At 31.5% G+C, this 15469-nt stretch overlaps 2 protein-coding genes across 3 annotated transcripts in view; both read left to right on the top strand.

Moving 5' to 3' along the window:
• The first annotated feature begins 1084 nt into the window (after nucleotides 1-1084).
• LOC149896818 (uncharacterized) lies at nucleotides 1085-6389 on the top strand. The gene is made up of 3 exons (XM_090117290.1): nucleotides 1085-1161; nucleotides 2122-3043; nucleotides 6243-6389. The coding sequence occupies exons 1-2, from the start codon at nucleotides 1153-1155 to the stop codon at nucleotides 3016-3018; spliced, it is 906 nt and encodes a 301-aa protein (XP_089973416.1). The 5' UTR covers nucleotides 1085-1152; the 3' UTR covers nucleotides 3019-3043; nucleotides 6243-6389.
• Nucleotides 6390-7338: 949 nt separating this feature from the next.
• The window catches only part of Cbl (E3 ubiquitin-protein ligase CBL), a 96155-nt gene continuing 88024 nt past the window's right edge, over nucleotides 7339-15469 (top strand). Inside the window, exon 1 of one of the 2 annotated variants that reach the window (XM_090117146.1) lies at nucleotides 7339-8098. In XM_090117146.1, the coding sequence (XP_089973272.1) occupies nucleotides 7557-8098 (542 nt within the window). In that variant the 5' untranslated portion in view covers nucleotides 7339-7556. The remainder of the gene's footprint in view (nucleotides 8099-15469) is intronic. The other variant, XM_090117145.1, reaches the window with a different exon arrangement.

The following is a 15469-nucleotide window of genomic DNA, read 5'->3' as shown; positions in this document are numbered from 1 at the left end:
GTTAATAAGCCCACGCGACGTCCATCGCTCCTCTTAATGAATTCCATTAATATATTAAAATTGAAAATTGTCAAGTGATGTGTTGATGAATTCGGGTAACTGTCGGTTTGTTTTAATTTTGTTAATGATTTACCCGATTTTGTAGTCACTTAGGTAAATTAGTTGCATTATATTCATATTGAAATGTGTGAACCGAAAAATAGTCTTTGTTGGCTTAGATTTATGGCTGATTTTTCAATCCTTGGTTAAAACTTATTCGTCGAATAACGTATTAAACTACAATTTCAAAAATGTAGTCTAATTGCCCGTATTTGACAGTTTACATGTAACATTTTAATATTACGTGTAATACTTTATATTAGACGGGTAAGTTTTAACCAAGGATTGAAAAATGAAAAACGTTTCGATTGAAATACCTACATAACTCTTTTACAATACTTAAAAGCTTTCACGAAATGTTTGAACGGGTTTTTAATAGAATATTAAAAAGCCGAAGAGTGCGTTTGTTTGGTTGAATCCTGAACTTAGAAAAATCTGATGTAATATTCCGTTTATCGAGGAAGGCTATAATACGCTATTTATTAACATACTAAGGGCCGATTTTTCAATCCTTATAGTTAAAACTTATTCATCGAATATCGTATAAGTATTAAACAACCATTTTAAAAATGTGTTACTTGCCCACTTTTTGACAGTTTTTAGGCGACATCTGTATATTATTGTGTAATACACGGATATGATTTAACCAAGGATTGAAAAATCAGCCCTAAGTCCAATAGAAGCGGAACTATGCGGGAAAAACCGCGGGGCACAGCTAGCAATTTAATAAACAATTAATTTTCTTTGTAAAAAGTTCTCATGAGCGTAAAATTGCAGAGGGCGCAAGCACTTATTGATTTTAATTCCACGATTAATTCTACGACGAGATTTCCAACGAAACGCAAGTAACAAATAAATTAATTGCCGGTTGACTCAATTTTCTTACTATTCATTTGTTTATTATCGCATATTTCTGTATCGTAAACAAAATAATTGTTAGCATTGTTGATAAACTATACAATTATTTATCATATATATAGCGGACTGCTTAAAAGACATTCAGTATATAAAGTGATAGTGGAGAGTGTACGAATAAATGTGATATAAGTAATAATGTTAAAGGTCAGTTCTATTCGATTATTGGTTTAAAATATAAAAGTTAATTCTTGAAACTGTTAATTTTATTAGTTTAGCTTTAAGAGATTTCTTAGAAGAAATTGTTATAATAGGTATACAATATAGGTAAAAAGCCGAAGAGTGTGTTTGTTTGGTTGAATCCACTCATTATTTAATTAGTAGATAGTTTTATTTTTCAATAAGAAATAAAATACTATTTAATATACTATATACTATATAGTATACTTCGTCCTAGTGATTAATGAAGATATTAGTTTGGTGATTTATAATTTTAATAAATATCTAACTACATATAGCAATTACTGTGAAGCGATAAATGCGATTTATTCCTAGAAGGTAAATACTAAATACATAGAGAGCTACTTATCATATTTTGAATAATGTTTACTTAATCATAAAATAAAGTGACATAAAAATTACCTACTAATTAAAATCGGATGAAATTTCTCATAGAGTCTAGAGATAGTTTTTAGCAGCTATACACTACTTTCAATCTGTATGTCTGTATGTCAATGATTAGTGCAAGTGAAATAACAAATAGTATAAATCATTTCATTTGTTTACATTCCATGAAATTAGTCATAATACTTATCACTCTAACGATAACAAAATGTTTTGACCTGTAACAATTAATAAGCGAGTTGTATCACTTTGATGATGGGAACTCAAACTCAAAATTCTGAACCGATTTTTTCCAAAGTTAGTAAGTAGATATATGTAGATGTCATTTCTATTAAAATATCATAAAATTTTCATCTTTAGCAGAAGCTATAACATAGATAGCTATAAATTATTCTCGAACCGACTGCTCATAGGTCGAGTATGAAAACTAAAACTAAATTAAGTATCTTATAGTTCATGTGTATTTAGGTAGGTACGCAAAAATGTTTTTTGCGTAAATGTTTTTTGCCCTTTTATAAGTGACATAACCTTATAATATTTCAGATGAAGTCCTTAATCGTTTTCCTACTCACAATAACCACGCAACTATTAGCAAGTCCTGTGATGACGCGCCAAGGGCTGCTCCTACAAGCCAACAAAGAACAATTCTGCGCTAATCTCAAACACTTCAATAACTTCTACTATTCCTTCGAAGAACAGAGAAATGTAACAGGAACACCCGCAGATATGAGCATCCATTGGAAAACTGGGAATGTATTTTACACCCTCATAAGTGATGAAATGAAAATGAGTCTTCAAGTCTTACATCCAAGCAGTGAATCCGAAACTTTAAAAGTCGCCGGGCTCGGCCAGTCCACATGCATTGATAACCTCAACGATATCGTCTATCTGGCCACTGATAACGGTGTCTATAAATACAAAGATGACGGCTCTATCGAATTGTACACCGCTCTCGGTGAAGACGTTATGTACATAGCTGTAACAAGCGACGGAATGACCATGTACATCGCAACGTGGCCGCAAAATCGCGTCCACAAGATAACAAATGACGGTCAGAAACAGGAGACCTTCGCGGCGATTCCCAATGGTCACGGCTTGACAATAGACCCTAGAAACAACATGTATTTCGTAGCCACAAAAACGTCATACGTACTGCGTAATGGCCAAAGTATACCTATTAAAATTAAAGGGCTCCCAAGTGATAGGATGACTGGAGTGTTTGTAAGTCGTTCTGACGAAGTTTTTGCTATGGATGAGAACAGTAATTTCTATAGGATAGATGCTGATAATGCAAGTGCACAACATTTAGGCACTTTTAATGTTAGCGGAGTTAATACTTTTGCACTGGATTCAGCTGACAACGTGTTTATTGGAGTGAAGGGAGGAATTCTGAAATTTATAGCACATGAAACGAGCCCCTGTTCGGAATTTCAGAAGTAATGATTTGTGTGTGTGACTAATGATGGTAATTAACTTGATTTTGTAACTAATACCTACACTTTTATGTAATAATAATAATAAATCGACTAATAATAAAATATACAACTAATAATAAATTTATTTGGTAATCTATACTAATATTATAAAGGGGAAACCTTTGTATTTTTGTATGTTTGTATTGAAAAGGCTCAAAAACTACTGGACCGATTTCAAAATTTCTTTTACCATTACGAGGGATTCTTCCGAATCCGTATAGGCTATATTTTATCGCGGAAAACGTAAATATGTACTACCACGGGCGAAGCCAGGGCGGACCGCTAGTAAATTATAATAGAAAAAGTTTCAAAATGGGTTTACAATATCGAATTTCTAATCGAATAATCGTTAATGCATAACTAATTCTGTTTGTAAAAGGCAATATGTATAATTTTTACATTTTATTATGTTGTTCACATTATAATTAAACCAATAATAATTAATATTGTTTGTAGTGTTTGTAAATGATGTTGTTTTTTTATCACGAAAATTACTTAGGTAAGTATAGGGAAATTATAAACAAAATCTTGTAAAGATAATAATTATTATCTACAAATTAGGAAAATTTGTCTACAGCAAATTATTATTAGAAAAACTATTTTATAATGTAAAATCTACGCAGAATAATTATGAATGCTTATCCGCAACTATTGGCAAAATAATTTTACATACTTATGCTGATGGTAAACGTACCATAATACAAATCAATAACAAAACACTAAACGATGAAAAATAACTTTAAAAATTTGAAATTAATGTTATTTGAATTTAGTGCCATCTAGTGGAAAATCATAGAACAATAATTAGCGTGATTATAGCACAGACTAATAATAATATACCACGTATACGTAGAGTGAGAATGAACTATAGAGACGACATCGGCGTATACCCGAACGAGATGGCGAATCCTTACGTCAATGTTGCCAACTATTACAAAAACTTTTTATCCGAAAAACTGGCAAAATATCTATAAATGTTTGGGTATTTTTTTGTAAGATAGGTTTATGAAGAAAAAGACAGATTTGAAAAGATTTTGTTATTTATTAACTTAACTAGCGACCCGCCCCGGCTTCGCACGGGTGCAATGTTGATACTAAATAGTAAATACACAATACACAGAAAAACTGTGAACGTTGTATATAAAAACATAGCGGCCCGCTCCGGCTTCGCACGGGTATAAAATATATAGCCGGGCAATATAATATTAACTTTTGAAATTAACAAAGTAATATTGTTCAACATGATTTTTTATTAACTTTTGAAACATAAAAGTAATATTATAGAACAATGAAATCAATTTCAAACGGAAGAGAATATAGGTAACAAAAATTAGAGGAAAAGTTATTTACGATCGATCTGAGATCGGGATTAAAAAAAACTATAACTGTGGAATAAAGTTTAATGGTAAAGTTGTAGGTATTTAAAATATTTATTACAACTTTTGCTTTTACACTTCTCGCAATTAACCACAAATATCGAAATATCCCAGTTCATATATTTTTTATAAAAAAACAAGGCTAAAGTTTAGATATCATTTCAATCAATGGTAAATAATAATAGAAAATACAGTAAAATTAGGACAAAAAAGGTCAAGTGCGAGTCGGACTCGCGCACCGAGGGCTTCGAACAAACTTAGGTAATTGTTTTATTATGTTGTATCTTTAAATGTCGCTTGTAGCAATTTTTTCTTTGTCTGTGCTATAGGACGTGGGGAGTACCTTGTAGGTTGTGATTCCCTTGCAAGTAGTTGCTAGTTTCAGAATATGCGGTTTTAATTGCTATTTCTTCTGATTCAAATTCAAATTGAATTTGAATCAGAAGACAGAATAATATGTTATATAAAACAGATACGGGAATAATTACGAAAGACAAAAATTTTTTATTACATTATATAAAAAAAAAAAATTTTATTTTTAACTTATAACCCCTTTACTCATAAACGCGAATATTGTAATGTATTCAATTGATATTCACATCAAAAACTTAGCTTTATAGTCATAAGTGTATTTCTCTCACGCATTACTTGTCATTTTAGTGCCTTTTTATAATAAAAAAGTACTGGAAATAGTTCAAATTAAAAGCAAATTAAACGAAATACATTTATTTGAAAATGAACAGCAAAATGACGGTAGAAATAAATGGGTAGAGGTTCCGCGATAATGTGCGCGCGAGTAGCAGACGAAAGCGCGCCGCACCGCGGTGAGGAAGGCGCGGGGGGTGGCCTTCCGGATTTTACTCCAACACGGCCTCTCCTGACGGGGCAGCGTCCTCGCTGCTTTCAGTGGCAGCTGCAGCTCGTGTGGAAGGGCCAGCTTCGCAGTCTTCAGCGTTATGATGTGCATCGTAACCTGGAATATACAAAAAAACCGACATTGAAAAAAAAATACTTAAACCAATGCAAATGAGGAAAACTGAACCGGAAAACCGAACCGTGTAACAAACTTTACACAAACATTAACATTTAATATTAAAAAAAACATTTCACGATTTTGGGGAAAATTTTACCCTGTACTGGTATCCCTCATGTTAATCACATGATTATACCATAAATTTGAAAATACGTAAAAACAAATGGCGTCCTGAACAACAAGAACACTTCGTAATTTAGTCGGATAACACAAAAAAATGTTTACGTCTATTTCGATGAAAATATTATATATTTGTAGATAATTTCACATTAGAGTTAATGAAAATGTATCAACTATATCCAGTTCTATAAAACAATATACTTCAAATAAGTTTACTTACGTGTAAAAGGTAATATTTGGTAATCTTCGTTCCGCCCGATTTTTATAACCAATCACACTACAACGCACCATATTTTCACTTAAAGTCGGATTAAAACAGATCACTGTCAATGTTTATTAAACTTTGAAGTCACATAACAGCGAGAAAAAACAGAAAACTAGCAAAACAATGGACTGTAGCCGCTTGTTTGGGACAAACTGCCTTTGTCCCCAACAAAAGAAATCGCATAACATGAGAGAAACAAAAAACAATGTTTCTGTCTCGCTTGCTCTTAGCTTTATAGTCATAAGTGTATTTCTCTCACGCATTACTTGTCATTTTAGTGCCTCCTCTATGGTTCATTCTCACTCTACGCACGTATACAAATTATAGTTTCGATAAAAAATTATTAAATAATTAATATACTATTAGGTGCTTATTTGTTTTCGTTTTTGTTTCAGGAAACACATTAAGGGAAAAAGACACAACAGACGCCGCAAGCACAAAAGGACTACAACATCAACAACTGAAGCGAATTATGATGATGAATAGTGAATTATGTTCGTTTATTAAATCTTTTTGTTAATAAAGTGTTTTTATAAAATGTTTATTATAGTGTTTTACTTTAAACTGACAAAAACTAATATAACTATTTATAATATATTATATGGTTTTCTTTGGCACAATTTATAATATAATTTATTTCCACGCCATCTAGTGAAGCTGTTCAAAACTAAAAAGATTCACGTCAAACCACAGTCAAATTCAGTTTTGTTTTCATTGAATGGACATAGATGGCAGCATTGAGCAATTCGTTTAAAAAAATGGGGACGTGTGGGTAATAATATGGTGCGATTATTTTTAATTGATTAGATAATAATTTAATAACACAGTTAATAACAAAGTCTATCACTGTACAGGATTAAGAATGCTTAGATCGTAACACTGTTAACTTGTAAAAAATAAACATTTTTAACAAATCTACAGTAAAATTAATTGTTAAATGAAATAAACAAGATTTAAATCTTTTGTATACGTCTTCATCACACTATTAATAATTATTATCTTCATTGTAAAATAAAATTGTTAAAAAATAAAAATGTAGGTAGTTTGAATTTTAAATTTATTAAAAAGAAGATGGTATCATCACAGACTAATAATAATATACTACGTATACACTATTATTATTTATTTATTTATTGGAATTATTCTTACAAATTATTACAATAACTTAAGTCTAAGTCCCACAAAACTGCACATGCAGTTTGACTGTGGGATCAAGCCTATAACTAAATATATTATATAAAATATCTTTATATCTATCTATACAAGTATCATGTATGCATGGTATTCTTTATATCATCTTTTCTTTATATAATTGTTATCCTTATAATTGCGATCGTTTCACATAAAATCAATAAAAAAAATTATATTTTGTAAAATAAAACAAATGTTTATCAATATAAGTTATATTTTTTTATCACTGGCAACATTTACATTTTCATTCAAGTTTCAACACGCATGAATAGCGCCCTCAACCCAAGCTCGAGTTGTACATGTCATTCCGCTTGTCAAATATTAATTGTCACACGCGTGTGTCAGTGAGCGATCGTTCGCCGCTTGGTGCGTTATATGTATCGTAAATGTGGTTCGTCTACGTGATAATGAGAAAACACGCGTTAGATTATCTTGTTATAAAGTGATGAAAGTGTATTAAGTTGAGTGTCTTTGTTTAAAATAGTTATTTCCTTTTGTATGTCATCGGACTCCTCAATATGGCGGCCCCCCGTCACAAATCACAACAGAAAAATATATCGTCCATATTTTCTAAATTACATGGTGCTTTTTCGGATGCGGTATGCCCGACGAAACTTGCGACCGACAAACGGACATTGGACAAGACATGGAAACTAATGGACAAAGTTGTGAAACTATGTCAGCATCACAAGATGAACTTGAAGAATAGTCCGCCGTTTATACTGGATATTTTGCCTGATACATATCAGCGGTTGCGTGTTATATACTCCAAATATGAGGACAATATGCAGGAGTTGAATAATAATGAACATTTTAACATATTTATTATTAATTTGATTAGAAAGTGCAAGCAGGCGATAAAACTGTTCAAGGAAGGTAAAGAGAAAATGTTTGACGAGAATTCGCATTACAGGCGTAATTTGACGAAGCTCAGCCTTGTTTTTAGTCACATGTTGAGTGAATTGAAGGCGATGTTTCCAAATGGGACCTTCGCCGGTGACCAGTTTCGTATTACGAAGAGTGATGCTGCGGAGTTTTGGAGATCCAACTTTGGAAACAGGTATGTACATCATCTTTACGTCGTTATATACGTTAACATTTTAAATGAACATTTCTATTCGTATTGAATAAATATTACAGATACTTGTGCGTCTCTTCAATAGTACATTCATAATTTAATTAAGAGCATGAGAACATGTACATGCAATATTATAAGTGTTTATGAAAAAGGTTTACTTACTTTCATGTCCTTATAGTAACATGAATTGTTCATTGATTGTTAATCTATAAATATAGAATAAATATTTATTTATTTGGTAAGCGACCTTGTTTCTGTTAAAAATATGTAACAGGCATAATCTCAGAGGCCTTACTGTCTCTTTTCACATCATTTACAGGTTCACTTCATTTATTTTTAACCAAATTACACTATATTAGTAGGAAAAGCGATAAAGTGGTTAATACACAAATGACAAACATTAGCAAATTAAATATAACTTAGATTTACATTTTTAAACTGTATGGTATGTGAAAACTTACATTGACAGGAAAAAATATGGCTTCTAAAAGGAATAGAATTAAACTATAATCTTAATTTCTATAGCTACCTTCAAATAACTAAAATGTGAAGGATAACTTACATATTTTTCGTCCATTGATATGATATAAGTACATATTTGAAAATATCACAATCTAAATCAATTTAAAATCAATTCAATCACATGTGTCAAATGTCTATCAAGTTAAAACTAAATTTTTAAGAATAAGTTGAACAGAACAAAAAGCATGCTTAAAGTTAATTGGCTCTTGTTCATGAACTCATGTTTGAGCATAGTATTACTTATTATTGTAATCTCTTAACCATTACATTAATTGTTAGTTTGAACTTGGAAGGTTGTGTACTAGGTCTTGAAATATCTTTATTTCTATAAAAATAAAATTTGCATATCTCAATACCAAAACTAAACTTAGCCGAAAGGGTTTGACTGAATTTTTTTGGATTTTTTTGTGTAAATTCAGTATAGTATGAGAAAAGGTAAACAATTTTTAACCCTTAAGTGATAGTGTCTCAGCAGAACTATGATTGCTGTGTCACCTATTATACACATAGAAACTATTTATGTAAAAGTGTAAAACAATTTCCCATAACATCTGTCTCTTAATTAACTTATAATACTCTAAAAACAAACCAAAATGTTCCCACACAACACAATATACAGGAACTAATAATTTCTCATCGAACAAAGGCTATATTGAATAGCTGTTATATTTTTTTATCAATGATTCATACAATGCCTATTTCTTATTCTTATGTATTGTTACTTCCCATTTGAAGTTGTTTATTCAATTAGTTCTCTTGTTATTGCCTTTTTTATTGTAGTTAGCGAACATTGATTTTAAAATTATGCAGTAATAAGACGTAAATTATCACTTGGTGACAATAATTAAGTCTAAATACTAGCTGCCGCAAACATTGATCTTCCTTACTCGTTTCCTTTTTCTTGTTTGAAATCATAGAAATGACACTTTTTGATAGTTATAAATCTGATTTTGTGTTGTATGATAGTATTATCAAATAGAATTTTATTTGATATGAGTTAGAACTAATTAATTTCCATTAAAAATAAACAACTTCAAACCATCACTTATATATAAATAATATTATAAATGTGAAACTTTGTGAGGATGTATGTGTATGTTTGTTACTCTTTCATGCAAATACTACTGAACTGATTACAATGAAATTTAGCACACATGTAGAGGATAACTTGGATTAACAAATAGCATAGGTGTTATCCCGGAAATCCCACGGGAACGGGAACTATGCAAGTTTATCTTTGAAAATGCGGGCGAAGCCGCGGGCGGAAAGCTAGTATTATATATAAAGTTGTGAAGAAAGAAATATGGAATATGCTATGGCCAAGTAAAGGATGTCAGATCAATTTCTAATAGACCACTTCAAGCTAACAGGCTACTTGACTAAGTTACATTACTTAGCCAATGTAAGCGTACCTATTGTGTGTATGCAATCAGTATCACATTTCAATTAATAATGGAACATAAGTGGATGTAACTTAGACGTAAGTAGTAGGTGGGATTTATCGTTAATAATCTTGGTGAGCCTTTAAGAATATTGGATTCCTGTAACAAGAATTTCTAGAATATAGTTGTTTCTCATTTTCATTTTGTAAAATATTTTTTAATTAGGTGTTCATACTATAGAGATAGATGGATATATTAAACATTTATGATACTCTAGCTTTCTCTTTTCGAATGGTAAAATATTTTTTTAAGTTTTTTAAAATAAATCTTTCTCAATTTGAGCTAATAATTATTGAGGAAGTCATACACTACATTGAAAACTTTATAATATTGTACTTGGCTAGAATTATTTTAGTTTACGTGAGGTTTGCCATTAAATTATGTTGAGTAGAGGTAATCAATGAATTGCAAACTATTTCTAATACAATACAATCTAATATTCTTATTTATCGTGGTAAGACAGTTGAATGAACGTAATCTGTAAGTATCAAGAATAAATGATTAGATATACAATATCACAATGAATGAAATAAAGGATAGATAAATGTGAGTAATATATTTTGTTGTTAACCAACATCACGTAGCCTTGGTAATGAGTAATAACTAATAGAAATTAAGCTTTTTTGGTTTTGTTATATTTGTAGTTTGTACCTAGAATGTATGTATTTCAAAAAAGTGAAGTGAAATCTCACCTATTTCAGGTGAGATTTCTTATTAAAAGTACCTTTATGTACCAATTTACAAACACCTAGCAAAACCACATATTATAATCTATAACTAAAAAACTGAATTAAGTATAATATTTAAATCGAGTCAAAAAAAATTACCCTCCTAGCTTTTGTGGTACATATAAAGTACAGAGGAGTCAGGAGAGGTTCTATAACTTTTTAATAATATCATTCTACCGTTTCAAAAATTGCGGGTCGTAGCGTTTGCGGCGGTACCGGCCGGCCGCCATTGCACCCGTGCCCGTGCCAAGCCGGGGCGGGTCGCTAGTTATTATATATATTTATTGAATATTGAAAGCGTACACACCCCATAATCGTGTTTCTTTTCCTATTCGTCCCAATAAAAAGTAATAAAAATAAATAAGAAAACTCAATTAAATTTTCAAGAACATTTTTATTTTTTTCCTTTGAATCGAATGAAGAATTCCTATTTTCTATTGGCATCTGTTTGCCAAGGGTGTACTATTGTTTAACTTCAATCACGCTCCGAGTGCCTGTGAAGTAAATATGACAGTTTATTTTGTAAATTGTTCTTTTTTTTTGCGATTCGGCGGGAAACAAGGCCATTTTGAGTCTGTGCAAGATTGCTTCGGATGTTGGGAACTAAACGATAATATAATAGTGTATTTATAACGTCAAAAATGTTGAAATGCTAAACAAACCATGATGATAAACACGAAATAAGTATTATCCGTAAGCTTTTCCGCATTTCATTTTCATTTTACAGTATCAATTGTAATGTGGTCAACATTTACAGGATGAATAATGTTCATTCCATTTCATAATAAGGTCTCTCATTTCTATCTACTACACATTAATTATAAACCGTCAGCCACACTGCATAAAATCTACACAAATTGGGTTTCATTGTGCATAAATCACTATCAATTGTACGATCATGCACTGCCTCATTAGTGTGCATGTGTTTGTGTAAGTATACAGTATATATGTGTCTGTGTACAGTCGTGTATGTGTGTGTGTGCCACAGGATACGAATTAATACGAGTTTAACAGGACAGGGCGAGTTCCTTCCTGTCGGTATAGTAACTTTTGTAGGGCTTTTGGTGTGTGAATTTGTTCGTGGAACGGTCAGGCCGTTGTTCGTCTGTGACGTCACAGAGCGGAATCGAATCGAATGTACGTTTGATTGATGTGCCTATGCAGTTTTATTGTGATGATCTTTTAATACGTTTGTAGACATTTTAAAGTATGAAAGAATACTATTTCTATACCAACTTGTAATCATATAAAGCTGTAGAGATTGTTTGAACGCGCTAATTACATGAACTAGAACTCCTTTCCTCATTGGATTTGTACGTGATCCCGGCTATGAATGTACGACGCGGACGTTCGAAGCCAGGGCGACTGCAAGTATATATGATTAGAACAATAAGCACATAAACAACTTTATATTGTTACAAGTCGATGATGCGAAATACAATAGATAGATAATCGGATAAAGCTTAATATTTCAATCGACTGAACAATTAACAAAGTGCTATAAATGAAATTGAAAATGAACACAGATTATTTATTAGATAATCTATATTGTAGGACTGTACATCTATAATATAAAAATGAATCGCAAAATGTGTTGGTCAGCGCATAACTCGAGAACTCGATTTCTTTTTTTTTTATAATACATATTGCTTGAAGTACGTAGATGGTTCTTATGGAGAGAAAACGTAAACATGTAGGTACCACGGGCGAAGCCGGGGCGGGCCGCTAGTATAACAATAAATTTCAAAACCATAATAGCAATAACAATCGATGATTTGCTACCTACAAAAATAATGTAATTATTTTTTCATACGCTTGTAACTTTTGTATTAGCGATGTAATAACTACTTTACCACTGTAAAACAAACAAGCTGTAAAGTTTCGAAATGTAAACAGGCTCTTTGATTTATTGATATTTTCCTTCGCGAAATGGAAAACAGGGCGTTTGACGTTGATAAGTATGAAGTTTGTTTTATTGCGTTGTTGTCAAACATTTTGGTTTTGAAGTGAAATTTCGCAATTTGGTAATGGTTGGGGTGGATAATTGAGATTGAAATTTTGACTGCCTCTTAAGTATTTTTTGTAACGGAAGAGAAGACAGATATTATTATGTAGAGGAAGAAAGAGATGGGTATATGATTCAACTTTCACTAATTGCATGCGCATTTTTCAATACATATCTATATTTGTATGAATATTACAATATGAAGCAAATTTCCAATTATCTACCGATCGCGATGGCATAAATGATAAAAAAGTAAAGGTTAAATATTTCACATTTATAACGAATTTTACTGTTTCTTGTGTGAATTTCATACCGATTCCAATTGAAGGTTAAATATAATTTACCGTACATATATATAATAATAGAATGAAAAGAGAATGTTTATTAATTCAACGCAGGTACCTACGTAATTTTATTTCCTGACCTTTGTCGTTCCTTTTTACGGTTCCTCTAAAGATGTTGTTACCTTTTTAATAACGGAGCAAGTTAACTGTGGCGTGTATTTTCTTTCGCCTTTATATTTTCACTTATAAAGGAGGGTAAATTGCATGTAAGATAACGTTGTTGTTCGATTGAAACTGGAGGTGTTTTAAATAGCAGTAGATACGTGTTACAGTTGAAAATTGAGAATAATGTGTTAAAGCTCTCATAGATTAAATTTAGAGCCAATAAAAAAGCTGTACTTCAATCTTCTATTCTACACTTTTTTTGGTTCATTTGGTTTGATTTACTTATTGAGTAACTTGATAAGACTTAGAATTAGTTCATTAGAAAGCATTTTGTTTCACATTTGAAGTAGATACCTACTTAATTGATGATGATGTGACAACAAATATAAATATTAAGATCAACTCAACTGTACCTAAACAGTAAACACCCTTACAACATAAAATATCGAAATCCCTAACGATATGTCAATAGCAAAGTGAAAACGTAAACAAATTACCTTGAATAAATCGACACGATTCCTCATACAGATGTAGGAGCTTAGTTTTGAATGGACCTAAATAAATACTAAGAAATACATGACGGAGATTCTTTGAACGCGGTCTGACAAACGGGGACGGGGAAATGGGTGGAATATATTCTAAATGAATACGTGGATAACATTCTGGAAATGTAGCAGTACGTTGAAAGAGAGATTTAGTTACGTTACATTTTGGAATTGCTTTTGGAAATTACCTACATTATTGTTAAATAAAACATTTTTAAAGAATCGTAATGCTTGTTTGTTGTCGTAAGTCGTAACTAGGTGTTTGCATTGTATCGTTATTTTGAAAATTTGGTATTTATTTTGTTTGTAGCTTTTCTCTGTACATTTTTGTAATTGTAACTTATCGTCACTTGTTTAATGTTTTAATACCTCTATACTAATGTACGTACGGATACTTGATTCTAATTAATTAAAATATACCACATCAAATGTCTATTTCCTTCAAACAAAGCTAAATTAATAGCGTGTAATTCAATCTCACCTCACACTCAATTCGGTGACATTTCATTGCCAGCGTTGGTTTCATGTCGAATGTGATCTATATTGAGGTTAACCGACCGATGAGGGTAGGTACTTAGACGTGATGCTACACGCGCAGTGGGTTTGCTAATTAATTCCAGTGTGTTAACTGTTATGAACGTTTGAATTTGGTCGGGTTATATGTGGTTATGTAGATGAGTGAATTATTGTTGGTGTGGTGATGTAGGTAGGTAGGTTTTGCTTGTTTCAAAATTAGATGGATGTGGCGTTAGGATTATAAACGTGAACTTTACAGAATAAGTTTGAAGCATGAAAATAATATTGCTCGCTTGTCGCGTATATTTATTTATAGGAATTTTTTAAATTAATACGGGACACTCAAAACCCTTAGACAGAGCAGACATAATGCACTATTCAAATAGATGCTTTTCTCATATAAAATCGCTAATAGCTTAGGTATCAACTATCAATAGAAGCATCCGTATTTTTAATCGTCCTGGTTCTTCAAGGTCCATTCTACCTATACTTCGGAATTAGGTGATCAAGCATTTCATGTTTAGCGCTAATTACTGCCAAGGAAGGATCAATGCCATTCCACTACATATAGTGTGTGTAGTTTCTCAATCCATACTACATATAGTAGGTAATACTAGAACAGTAACCTTCTATGGAGCGTGTGAGTGTGACCCAATCGCTGTGAAACTATGCTCAAATGAACTTTTGAACCTGCCAATATAGCATAAAGCATGTAGCTTTATATTTGAGATGATGTCTTAGTCATATGTTAAGAAATGCTTCAAGCAATTTTGTTGAAGCCTACGTGAACGTGATAGTAAGATAAGGAGGTTTAAATATTATATTCTGATCAATAATCTGGTAGTTATTTATTTAATTAACACTAATTATTATCTTCACTACATAGTATAAAACAAAGTCGCTTTCTCTGTCCGTATGTCCCTTTGTAATTTGTATGCTTAAATATTTAAAACTGCGCAACGGATTTTGATGCGTCCAAGGGAAACACAAAATTTTTTTTACTCGAATGCATCAAAAGGATTGATTCAATAAAATACTGAAAATTAAATATGTAATCATATTGATTTATTCACATTGCACACGTTACATAAAAATAAAACAACAACCAAAGGTTTAGTCTACTTAAAAAAATATGTGATTTTCTTT

This window comes from Colias eurytheme, chromosome 27 (genome assembly GCF_061535395.1).
Source record: "Colias eurytheme isolate Ceu_HAF_F1 chromosome 27, ilColEury1 Martin Lab GWU primary, whole genome shotgun sequence".
In the NCBI taxonomy this organism is placed as follows: Eukaryota; Metazoa; Arthropoda; class Insecta; order Lepidoptera; family Pieridae; genus Colias; species Colias eurytheme.
The sequence above is the reverse complement of the archived record's forward strand: the minus strand, read 5'-3'. Positions and strand labels throughout refer to the sequence as shown.